Source organism: Malaclemys terrapin, chromosome 16, assembly GCF_027887155.1.
Source record: "Malaclemys terrapin pileata isolate rMalTer1 chromosome 16, rMalTer1.hap1, whole genome shotgun sequence".
NCBI lineage: Eukaryota > Metazoa > Chordata > Testudines > Emydidae > Malaclemys > Malaclemys terrapin.
This window is the reverse complement of record NC_071520.1, coordinates 8,764,774-8,777,799: the sequence shown is the minus strand read 5'-3', so window position 1 is coordinate 8,777,799 and position 13,026 is coordinate 8,764,774. Positions and strand designations below refer to the sequence as shown.

General features: G+C 40.5%; 1 protein-coding gene across 1 annotated transcript in view; it reads right to left on the bottom strand.

Moving 5' to 3' along the window:
• Window positions 1–13,026, bottom strand: part of FBXW8 (F-box and WD repeat domain containing 8) — a 68,314-nt gene that overhangs the window by 5,375 nt on the left and 49,913 nt on the right. The window contains 1 exon segment of the mRNA XM_054006715.1: window positions 5,122–5,249. Within this exon segment, the coding sequence (XP_053862690.1) occupies window positions 5,122–5,249 (128 nt within the window).

The window sequence follows — 13,026 nt, the reverse complement described above, 5'->3', positions numbered from 1 at the left end:
CTATAGCAACAGAAGGAATTTTTGCATCACGATAGGAACTCCCTGAGCAACAGTAACTAGATCGACGGAAGCATTCTTCCGTCATCCTAGCGGCATCTGCACCTGGGGTTAGGTTGACATAGCTGTGTCGCTCAGGGGTGTCCATTTTTTTTACACCCCTGAACGCCACAGATGTATTAACCCAAGTTCTAAGAGCAGACCAGGCCCAATACTATATCTGTTTTCCAAAAGGACTTTTGGCATCTACCCCAAGGTGTGATTCCATTGGGACTGTTAGGGTTTCTTCACTGGAAAACTATGTAACATGTTAGACGTGTGCCTTACTTTTCAATTACTATAATACAGATGATATACTACTGTTGAGAATGGAGATTTATTCTATAAGGATTAGTAATTAATATAATACTAAACACTAGTCAATGCGTTCCCAACTTGGGCTACAGAAATTGCTAATCTTTGCCTTGCAATTCCTCTGGCATGCAAATACCCCTCTCATGGCAAAGCGAGCATCAAACATGAAATTCTCTTCTACGTAGTGTTTAAAATTACTCCAGTTCAGTGTCCCTCTACCAGCACACAGCCATACACACGACTGACAGAATCAGCAACAGATCTTCTGTAGGTCTTTTTGCACCACTGGATTTTCCCAGTGCAATATCCACTGTCAGTTGAAAGATTTTGCATCAGGGCTCTTTCCAGCTTTTAGGAACTTGGCTTCTTTGCATGTACTATGTAAAGTGAATATTACAATGAAATATAAGGAGAATTTCGGTCCAGAAGATAATTGGTTTGCCTCATGAACTGCTATCAAGCAATCTACTTGGGGTATTGCTATGGCACCTGTCTCCTTGGTATCTAAGCACTGTCCATAAAAACCCCAGAACAATAGTAAAGACACAGCTAAAGGACGAGGAACCAAGTGTTACACCAACCAAGAGAAAAATCAAGGGAATCGTAGATTAACATGCAAAAGAGACATTAACACTGAAACAAAGCCATCTGCAAGCATCCAGCTGCCTTCTTTAAGTATCTTTGGCCTAGATTTTCAAAAACGACTAGAGATGTTGGTTGCCCAACTTAAGACACCTTAAAAAGTCCTGATTTTCAGAAAGTACTGAGCACCCAAATAAGCCATCCCCTCAATTTAGTACACCAGACATCAACAACATTCAGCGCAGCAGAGCTTTTGATGAACACCTGAGATTGCAACTGCTGGATCAATTAACCAAAATACTCCATGTTTTCTATCTAAGGCATATCCGTGGCCATCATTCCATAAAGTTTCCATTACCATCAGCATTAGCAAAAAAAGTTTGCAGGTAATATTTTACTCCAGATTTTGCCTTCTTTGCAATTTCAGTATCCTGTCCCACACTATTACCACAAGAGCTTTAAATGCTGGGGAATGGCTGATAGGTAGTATCTATATTATGCTTTTCCCCCCACGCACACTTCTGCCTGGGCCAATTCTGATCTTAAACCAATTTTACACACATGTAAATCATCTGATTTCCATGGAGTTCCTCCTATTTTATAATGGTATAAATGAGATCAGAATCAGGCCCATTAAATTCAATATTTTTTACACGAGACAAAGTGGACGAGGTAATATCTTTTTTTGGATCTTTTATTTTATCTCATCCACCTTGTCTCTCTAATATCCTGGGACCAACATGGCAACAACACCACTGCATATAATATTTTTTATACGTCAATTTGTACGCTAAAGCTTCTTGTTAATAAGGGATCATTAAAATCCTAGTGGTCTTCGAATAGAGCTCCTTTTCTTCTGCTTTACAATCCTCTATTGATTTTTGTTTGGATACCATCACATATGACTGGGAGGAAAATTCTATTACAATACTAGGGCCCTGATTCAGGAAATGTAAGCAATGCTTAGGTGCATTCTTGAATTAAGGACGCTCTCCTGAATCAGGACCTAGATACATAGTGACTGGAATATCCAAGTGAGTAGGAGAGAGAAAAGCTTCCAACCCCTGCAAGGGAAAAGCACTAGTTAGAGAGGGAGAAACCTCCATCAAGTCTCATTTTGAGATAAAGAACTGAGTTTATTAGCTGCTTCTTTCCTTATTTACAGAGCCAGTAAGAATGGGTGTCTGTGTGTGAGGTAAGGGTTACTTACACCCGTTCAAATCTGTCTCTGAGCTCAGCTGAATACAAAGCTATATCACTGCCTGGTATGCCTAGGAAATCATCATTCCATATTAAAATCCAGCACACAGTAGAAAAAAGGGTGTGTGGTTTTTAAAACTTAGTATTTCAAGGTTAAAAAAATAAAATGTAGAGCTTCAGGAAACGGAACAATATAGTGAATGGAAATGAAAATAAAGGAAAATCATTGATCCCAGAGTTGAAAAGAAGCTGCAAGATGACCCTCTGAATCTGATAAATGTCAGAAATGGAACAATCAAGCAGACTGAAGTCCAAATTGTACTATGTTCAATATTCATGGTTTGATCTTTGTGCTGTTCCAAGAAGCGCTCCCCCTTTCCCTGTTCTAATGAAAACCACACCATAGGAGCTTGCAAATAACTCTATTCCAACAATTAAAACAAAAGAAGACAGAACCGTCCAAAGACTCCAACAGGGTAGCATCCATCTGACAGGCAAGAAAACATGCTGGAACAGAGATGGGAGTACGCTGAGGATGGTTCTGTAGCAACACCTATGGCACAACTCATCAGAACACTTATAGACAGAGGGAAAACAGCTCCTAGCTTTCTCCCACTTCAACAGTGACAAAGAGCATCTGGTGTGCATTAGACCGTTGTGTAAGGGTATAATATTTCTGAAACTCGCTCATTCACAGCACTCTTCCCATCTTTGGCTGCAAGTGCCCTGTACAATAATTAAGGTTTCTTCTATTAGTAAGCACAGCTGGAAATGAAACTGACTGCATCCCAGTTGCATACATCAGCAAGGGTCCAGCTTTCAGGCACATTTCCAACCTGCATGCCCTCAGAAAATTAAAAAGAACACTTGAGTTGTTTACGTTTGTTTTAAAAGGAAAAGGAGTTTTACAAACCTGAGATGAGCTCTAAATAATCGGAGCCTCGGCTATCGCAGAGGCTGCCGTTCCCCTCCATGCTCTGCCATGACAGCTATGCTCAGTGGGAATGCCTCAGTTCTATACTAGTCCAAATGAGTCAGGAGCAAGCCTTTGTTTCCGATATTTGATTGCTCCAGAAATAAGCCTAGCCAGGTTTAGGGGTAGATGTAAACGAATGTCTCCTCGGAAGGCTTTCCAGCATTGGCAGGTGCTAGCTTCCCCATGCTATCCACCATTTTAGGTGCCTTCAAGGAAAGCAAGGTAGCTGCTGTGGAGTGTGTCACAGTGTGCGCTCCTCATTCTTTTGAAGTGCACCTAGACTGAGCTCTATGGTTGCTCCCAAAAGAATCATTCCTTTCCTCAATGGAAGGGAGTTGGGGAGTTTGGGTTTTGGTTTTTTAACAGATGATGTTGAATACAGGACTTTCCCTATCGCATAACAATGAGGTCAAATTTTGGGCCCAGAAATCCTGAGAATGTCCATTTTAACGCCAGCAGTAGGCTCTCCCATTGGCCATTATTACTTAACATTCATATTGTGAATCCCTCAATGGGAATACTTGTTCTACAATAGGAATCCGGGGATACTAAGTCCACTTGATACAGATGGGGGTGGGGGGGTCCAGCTGAGAAAACATTATACTGCTCCAAATGCCCTTCAAACAAACTTTCATGAGTAATTTGACTTTGTTTTGGGTGGCGGAGGGTCTCTTTTCAGGGCCCTATTTAACTGCTGAACCACTGGATTTCTGCTTTCCTGTTAGTTTAGCTCCAGCCCGGCCTCTCCCCTAGATACCTGGGCTGTAAAATTCAGAATCATAAAGCTTTTCGTATTCATATTCTGAGAGGAGAGGACGTCAGCATTTATTCTCATATAAGGGGAGTTACTTTCAATTCCTTACATGAACAGGGATATCAACTTTGCACGTGCTCTTCTGTCTCTCCCTGCACAACTGACACAACATTATACAAGAGAATAAAACTACAAGCAGATTTGTTGGGATTCGCAGGACCCTAGCATACATGGGAGAAATTTGTATCTGCTAATTTAAGAAAAAAATCCCAAGAATTCAGTTACATGCATCAAACTTAAGCTGCTTCTTGTATTTTCTTTGCTGACAAAGCCGGCAGTTTGCTCACATTGCCTCTTTGCCGAAAAGAAAAAAATTGTTTGACAAAATAATCATTTTTGCAAGCTGCTGCACTGGCAGGACAGAGGTCTGGGATTTGGCAATGGAAAGTATCCGCCTCACAATCTGATACCCACCACCGAACCAGACCACCACCTGCAGCCCCATGCCCAGCACTGAGGGGAGGAGGGATGGAGTGGAGAGCCATTAGAGACTGGCCTCTCGCCATCCCACATCTCTTTGGTGCAGTGGCGTGACCCTGCAGATAACCAGCCAAAAAAGAAAACCTAAAAATTGGACTCAAAGGGTCTTTTTAAGCACTTTAATCCTTTCACACTGACTGTTCCCAGTGCGTCCGTTTCTGGCACCGGATATCATGCAGGGAAAATCCAACTCGCCAAGCCAAGGAGTTAAAGAGAAGGCTGTTAATCAGCTAAACAGAAGCTGGAATCTGTTCACATGAAAGTCTCTTTTCTGTCACCTGAGGGACTCTGCAGTGTTCCGAAATACACTCTTGACATCATTTGGCAGGCGGACCCATCTCGTCCTACAAGATTCATCCCTTAGGTTATTTTTTTAATATCAGAAAGTGAGCTTTTAAATGCCAAACTAATTTTGTGGGTGACGGGGGAAGGGGGGGAAATGGAAGATATTCCAAGTAGTCTCGCTGGGCTGTACACCAACTGTGTCCACCAAATGGCTTAAAAAGAAAGTCTTCCCATGGTGCTTTCAGAAACAAAGCAAAACGGCAGCCACATCCAACTATTACCTAATACTTTGTTCCTGAAGTTCGTGCAGGCTGTACGTACAGTATACGGGGGAGAACCTAACTCTCGCTGATCCAGTCTTTGGCCAGCAGGGAATGAGGGACAGAAAGTGAACTCTAGCTCTAGATAAGATATTGCTCTTGCTTGTACATACCTCCTGTCTTTATTGCCTGTGACAAGCATCCACGGAGGACTATTCTGGAGGTTGACACACGTGAAGTCACCCAACGAGCTGCCTAGCTTTGTTAGACACTGACCTGTTTCCAGGTTGTAGAGAAGTATCTGGCAGAAGGAGGGGAAAAAACAAAAACGCACAAGGTGAAATATAACAGGGCCACGTTGAGGGCATTTTGCTGTAGCATAAACCAGAGCATGGTCATTACCACTCAGATTTTATTCAAGAGATGGTTTACAGGCCTACTTCTCAACCTTCTAGCATGTAATCAGGATACAGGGACTTTGACTACTGAGGACAGCAGCAATAAAATGCATACAGGGGTGGCAGGCAACCAGACTGGCACTGTAATAGACTCTCATGAATTAGGGATATGTAGCCTGAACACTAGCCCTGGGCAACCATGGTGGGATAGGTACAAACTTTGGGAGTTCAAAGGAAGCTACATTGTGTTTGCTCAGGTCATACTGAAGTCCAGATTGAAAAGCAAATCGCCTCATGAACAGACTTTGGATTGTATTTGAAATAGTACTGGAAGCGAAGCGAATCTGCTTTTAAAAGAGTATCTAAGGAAAAACAACAAGAGAAAGATTCTACGAACTATGGTAAAGGAGAAAATCAAAGGAACATAATTTGCTTAGATCCGACAGCAGTGAGCATTGCAGAAGACCCTTGCATAGATGGTCAACTAGACAGACTAAAGCAGGGGTCCCCAACACGGTGCCCGTGGGCACCATGGTGCCCGCCGGGGCGTCTAAGTGAGCCCGCGTACTGGCCGGTGGACGAGCATCCGCTGAAATGCTGCCGAGAAGCAGCATCATCCAGAGGCGTTGCCGCTGAAATGCAGCCGAAAATTGGCTGCGTTTCGGCGGCGACGCTTATTGACGTTGTTGCTTGTCGGCAGCATTTCGGCAGATGCTCGTCCGCCGCCACGGTCCTCTGTGGCTCGTTGTCTGGCGCCTGCCAGACGAAAAAGGTTGGGGACCACTGGGCTAAAGGATCATTCAACTAAAATCACAATTCTGTCTGACTTTTTTTTAACCTACTATTACAAGTAACTCACAAGATCACTGTTACAAAGATTAGAAAAAATATATATTTTTCCTGTTTGTGGACTTTCTGCTTTTGAAAGCACTATGTTTATAATCAACTTGACTGTTTCTCCTACCCAGTCAGCTTCAGCTGTTTATGCGGGACTTTCACATAGCAACAGGAGACAGAAAGTATATTCAAAAATAGGAAAATGCGATTGTCAAATTATAAAAATTGGCAAGGAGGCTCAGCAACAGGTGTAGAGCCTAAACATGCATTTAAGTCATTTTGTGTAGTTAACTAGATTTCAAGTTTGTCCCCCTTTAAATGCAAAAATCTATGAGGTTGCATAGTTAATGTCAAGCAAAAGGGAAAATAAAGGTTTCTATAGCAACATTAACATGACCATGTGGTACACGTGTAGTATTTTCAATGATTTTTCTTGTTATAACCTGTGTTGCTTAATAAATGTTACATCATGGCTTATAACAAACATGAAACATACAATATATGCAACATAGCCAAGTTAGCTCTGCTGTAAGAACCTTAACACCTGCATTGTCTGACTTTCAAATTTTAACTGAGCAACCTTGATGTTATATTAACACTTTAAAAAAAAAAAAAAAAAAAAGGAAGGTAGGTAGGAAAAAAGTTACCTCTGCTTAATGTAGATAAGCATTTGGACAGCTTTCACTAGACTTTCAAGTTCACACCTTACCAAGAAGAGCTCCTAATTTTGCCTCAAGATAGTTTTCTGCAAGGTTGAAGTACAGCAGTAGCACATCTTTTGTGATGGCTGTCTCTTGGCAACAGAAAGGGTTTTTTTTAAATAATTAAAGTTTAGAAAATGTGAGGAATACAGCAAAAATTGCAGAAAGACTGCCGTTTTTCTACATTTCTCCTGTTGCTGAGGAGAAGGTGTTTGTAGGGTGAACTTTGCATGCATCACTGCAAGTTTTACAGATTTCCCTCATGCAAATTGTCCTAGTAACAGTCAATGTGCTTGACCCAACTCTTTTCCTCTCAGGCCAGGCACAAAGAACATGCATTATGGTGATGTAGTAAAAAGGACAGGTTTTCATCAGGCTCTACTACAAATATTAGCAGCAACCCAGTAAGGATCCATAAGTGATTTTTCTTCAATTGTTTGTAATGTTTATCATTATCCAACCAGTTCTTCTCCTCCTCCCCCCCACCTCCCTATCTTGGTCCTGGACGATCGCCTTAGTGAGTGTTAAGTTACTCTGTTACCTTCCATAACCATATTACTGACGTGCCATGTCTCAGAATTAAGCCATTTTTAGTGTGTATTTTTTTTCCATCATCACAGAACTCAAATGTACCTGAAGAACTTTTACTCAAACTTTTTAAAGTAATTCACTCTTAGACAAAGTCCTAGCATGGAGAATATCATCCAAAAAGGTGAATTCATTTGAAAATCTGAACCTGTGAAAAAGGGGGTTATAAACGTAAACTGTTTCATAGATAATAGAGAGACAAGGGGGTGAAGTAATATCACCCACCTTGTCTCTCATACCCTGGGACCTACATGGCTACAACAACAATGCAAATATCACTATTTTTCACATATATCACCACTGAAACACATCCCTTTCTGAAGTAAAGCACAGCAACCAATCAGCACTCTGCACACAACACCGGAGAAGAAGACATTTTGGCCAAGACACTGTGGCAAACCATTTTTTGTATTAAAATTGTAGAAGAAACTAATGGCCATGCTTGCTTGGCAGACCAGACTTCTGTTTTGAAGGTCTCATTTGAAAGACACAGACAATAATCTCCACTGAGTTCAGTTTATCTACCTTGAGAAAGATTAGCGATCTATCAAGATTCCTGTAGTTCCAAAGAATCTAGACCATCTCTTTCTGGTTGCACACTTAGCCCCTGGAGATAAGGCAGTGCCTCTTGTTGCTCTTGAGAAACTCCCTGCAGCTGCTACTTTGAGTGTCTATAGACTATTAATTCACCTAATAGATCTTAGCTCCAATCTATCCTGTCAACATAAAACTGGAACACAGTTTTCAAATATGTATCATTATGAACAGGAATGCCCTCTACGAAAACCTGTTAATGTGCAGGCATTTAAACACCTTGAACTTTTCTTAGCAAACACTGAACACTATTATTGTCCTAATTGCTTGCCAAGTTTCATTTTCAAAATCAGAACAATTTTTCCAGTTCTGTAGTAAGTGGGCAAAAGGCATTTTTTAAATTAACATATTCACTTATTTACACTCGTGTAGTTTACAGATTGCCCAACGCTTTAACCTTTTTATCTGTAACAAAACAAAACTTTAAAAAATATTCTGATCCACCAGACTTTCCATATCTATTGACATTCATGACAGGATAACGTCTGTGTCTCTTTTCACTCTCTATCTCCCCTCTTTTTTTAGGGATTTGTTTATGTTACGTATATATGTTTTTCTGCCCTAGTGGCTCTTCATCTGCAAAAAGATACTCTTCAGTGTTGTTAGTACATATTTTCACCTTTTCTTTGCTCATAAGATTTAATTTTTTTTAAACCCACCCCTTTTGCTTTTACTGCTTTCTCTGTCTACCAAGCTTCAAACCAGAATACAATTTTATACCTGAATTAAAAATCCTTAAAAATAGGGAGGTTATAAATGAAATGACAACACAATTTTGAAGTTGCTGTAACACTTCTGGGGAGCTCTGCTGTAATACCCTAAAGTAACTAGGATTTTCTTTATAAAGGCCAAGGATAAAGCATGAAAATATCTGGTCACTTGGGAGTTAAAATAAGGGTCTCCATGTTAAAGGGCAAACAAAGCATAAGGTCTCTAGGAGGTTTATAATCTTATAATGCACCCTGCAAACGGATTATCCTTTTAAAGACACTTATAATCCTATAATGGACACACAAGACTAGTGACCTAATGGGTACAAATCTGGTAAAGGTAAGTGAACCTAGAGCGTCTGGGTGTGAAATAGGGTACCCTAAGGTAATACTCTACTAAGGTATCCCCTTCTTCCAACAGAACTTTTGGGCAAGAGGGGTGAACGGCATTATATCTAAGCAGATTCTCTCTCTATATATATATATATATACATACACACACACACACATATATATTATATATATATATATATATATATATATACACACACACATATATATGTATGTATAATGACCTAAAAAAACCCCACAAAAATCAAAATCTTTACCTACTAACAGTTTTCAAATGCAAAAGTCTAAGTTACTGGATGAGAGTCAAGTGATCTTCCAGAATGTTTAATAATTCAGCAAGGCAGAAATATCCAAAGAGTACCTTTACCATTACGTTTAGTTAAAGACCACAGAGATTAGAAAACACATTATCCATCTCAGAGGCGATTCTTTCCATGTTACAAGTCCCTTAACGACCTTTACCATCTCTCCCTCGCGCGCTCTCTCTCTTTTAATAAGGCTGAGCAAATGGGACTTCATTTTATCTGACTGCCACAGACTAGTGATATTAATTATTCATGCTCCTACTCTCCCTTTTGTTAAGGCGGTGCATTAGACTAATTTCCCTCTTTGTTGCACGAGCTGGGCGAGTCTCAGCCTGTGGCCACTGTTCTCAGAGAGATGTGCTGAGAAACAGGCTCACAGACTTATTAGAAGGAATGAAGGGGGGGGGTGGGAGAAAGAGAGAATGGAAAACTTACTGTAGTTAGGAAACTTTAAATCAGCAGGTGTGTGGAAATTTTAACAAATGCAGTCCAAGAACCTAACCGAGAGAATACCAAATAACAAAATTACAGCTTCTGCAGCCAGACCAACTTCTGCTGTGAGCTTTGTTAGATCTTATAGCTTAGTAAGGTCCAGCATGGCATAAATACTTTGGATGAGACACTTCCAAAAAAACCAAAACAAAAAAACAACCAACGCAGGTGCTGAAGGAAATGGTGTTGATGGAACTCTTCCATGCACATCCAACATCCCAGCATGGGGCTAGGGATACGATGCTGCTGGAGATGCCATTTTTGGACAGAACATAAAACAGAGTCCCCAAGCACTTGTTATCAAAGAGCCGGCAGTACTTTTCACAAGAGCAGGGGTATTCACCCCAGTGTCCTGGCTAATGGCCAATTCAGGCAATTGCATTGTGAAATAACTCCCTACAGAGCAAATCCAGCTATGTTTTTTCTTCTTGCCCTAAGCTGTTGTGTTTTGTTGCCAGTAACACCCCAAGAAGTGGCTTCTTTTCAGCAGTGGTTACATATAAGAGGCACTATGTAACCGTAAATAAATAATAATTAATAAGAATAATAAGGAAAAGGCATATCAATGGTCAATGATGTACTGAAATCATTGGCCCCTTCACTACGGAATAACATACTGGGCACACATGTTCCTGGAACATCTTAACTTTCCATTCATTTGAATGGACATATTTCAGAATAATGATACTTAACACTTACAGAGCTGTGCTAAGGTCTCAAAGTGCTTTACACAAGACATTACCCTATTTTACCAAGCAGGAAACTGAGGAACAGAGAAAAATTACATGACTTGCCCAAAGTCACAAAAGGACTCAGGGCCAGGGTTGGGAACAGAATAGACATCATTTTGTTTTCAGTTCTGTGGTCTATCCACTGGATTTTGCTGCACACATTGCCTGCATACACCAATATTCTCTCAGCAATAAGGAGGTTCATGGAATTGCTAGTCAGTCAGGGCTTCCTTTAAGAAAAGGGCAGATCTTGTGAGGATTTTTTTTTTTTTAAATCCATGGGTCAAGAGGCATTCAACCTACATGCCATCTACAACAGTGGACACAGCTCTATCACACATGCTTGATTCAGATCTCCTCCTCAAGTTAAGCTTCGCCCCTGGTGGTCGCTACTGCAAGTTCTGAATTTTATTTCTAAGAAGCATGTGGGAAAAAATATAAAAAGTTTACAAGCCTTAGGGGGACAGTTTGCTGGTGTAGATTGTACCGAACGGTTATAGTGGTTACTGTAAACACAACACACAGTATTGCAACATCAGAAATTTGACTATTAACAAATGCGAGGTCAGCATATTGATACTCGTACAGAGACAAGTGTACTGGCTCCATAAATTTAAAGATGAGCTAAGATTTAAGAAGAGCAGATGAGAGAGAGAGAGAGGAGAAAAAAATCAGAAAGAGACCCAGAGATAAAAAGAGTAAATCATACACAAAACAGCCAGTTAAAAAAAAAAAGCGGTTAATATGCATGAATAATGGATGTTTGATTTAAAAGCAGTTTACTCCAATATGATGTAATTTTTGACAATCAGCCAGAGAGACTATTTTGCAAGTCTTTGCCAGATATAAGTCATTGTGCAGAAGTGGTAACACAACCATGTCTGTGAGCATGTGGAAAACTGACTTTCCTGCCATCCCAAAGGTGACTTTATGCTGGCAAACAAAAACTTTTATCTCAGGTGCACTTAGCTGTGCTCCCCAACCCTAAGTAGTGCTCAAAGGGCCATCTCAGAGAATCCATGAAAGCATTGTTATGATTCATCTAAAAAGTCTGCAGCGTTCCCAGCTCTTTACAGAATCCTCCAAATACTTACGGCCTGCCATATAAATTATCTATGAAGCTATAAACAATTAAATGTAGGTTTATTTTTCCTTCTAAGTTTTTATTTGAATAGAGTCAAAGCTGGTAACACTAAGTAGAGCCAGACATTGTGCAGGCAGCCAGTGTACGAGCTTCAGCAACACAACTCTGCCAATGCACCTGCAACCCCTGCTGTTCCAGTACTGGACCCTTCCTGAGCAGGGACTGCCAATCATCCAGCATTGTGCCAAATTTGATGGTTCTGTGATGTGGACAGATGTCTGCTAGGGACTGGAATGAGGTCAGCAAAACTCATTTAACTTGTGGCTGAAGACTGATGTACAAGTTCAGGGAGCCAGAGGTGAAAGGATATTGTTTGTCCACTAAACCATCTATCCTATAGAAAAAAAAAAACACTATTTTATCCCCCTTCCTGCCTGATAAAATTAGGATGGGTAATATGAAGGCAAGTTGGTCCTCAAAATGGAATGAATTATTTGCCTGGCTTTGCAGATAATCTCCTTAAATATTCATGATGCATCCTAAGGGCAACATTTTCAAAATCTCAGATACTTGTCTAAGCATTGTGCCAAGTCTCAATGCAGGCATATAAAAAGCGGCTTGTCGTTTTCATTAGGAAACATAGGTAAATATATTTTGCATAATTTTTATTAAAAATTGCAAAAATGAACGGTTCTTTCAATTTAGTAAACAATTTACAAGTTTTCAATGGAAAATCATGGAGGCAGATTCAATTATTCTTGGGCAAGATACTGGTTAATTACTCTAGTGTCTGTGTCTGTGTCCACACTAAGGTTTTCCTGACTTAAGTCATTCATCTTAGCAGTACTAGGATGTTACTAAAGGTTTGAATTAGAAAGACAATTACAAGGTTTAGAAGGCAGTACCTTGAAAAAGAAGGAAAGACAATTATACATAGGAATCAATACTAAATAACAAAAAAGAACAAGACTATTTTCATCGTGCTTTTCATCCCAAAAGTTACCCCGACACTTTACAATACAAGGCCCAGCTCCTGCAACTGGACCCACTTGGGCAGACACCTGTGCTCATGTAGATCCACTTGCAGGACCTTTCAGCCATGACTGAAATGCAATCCCTTCCAGGGTGAAACAGCAGCTGTTTAACAACACGTTAACACGGACCTTACGCAAGTGAAACTGCACGGAGCACATAGGTAGCCAACGGCAAAAGTAAATGTATAGTAAAAGCTAAAACAGTAGCTTTATAAAGCTGGCCAGCAGGCCTCAGGATGCCAGCTCCAATGCC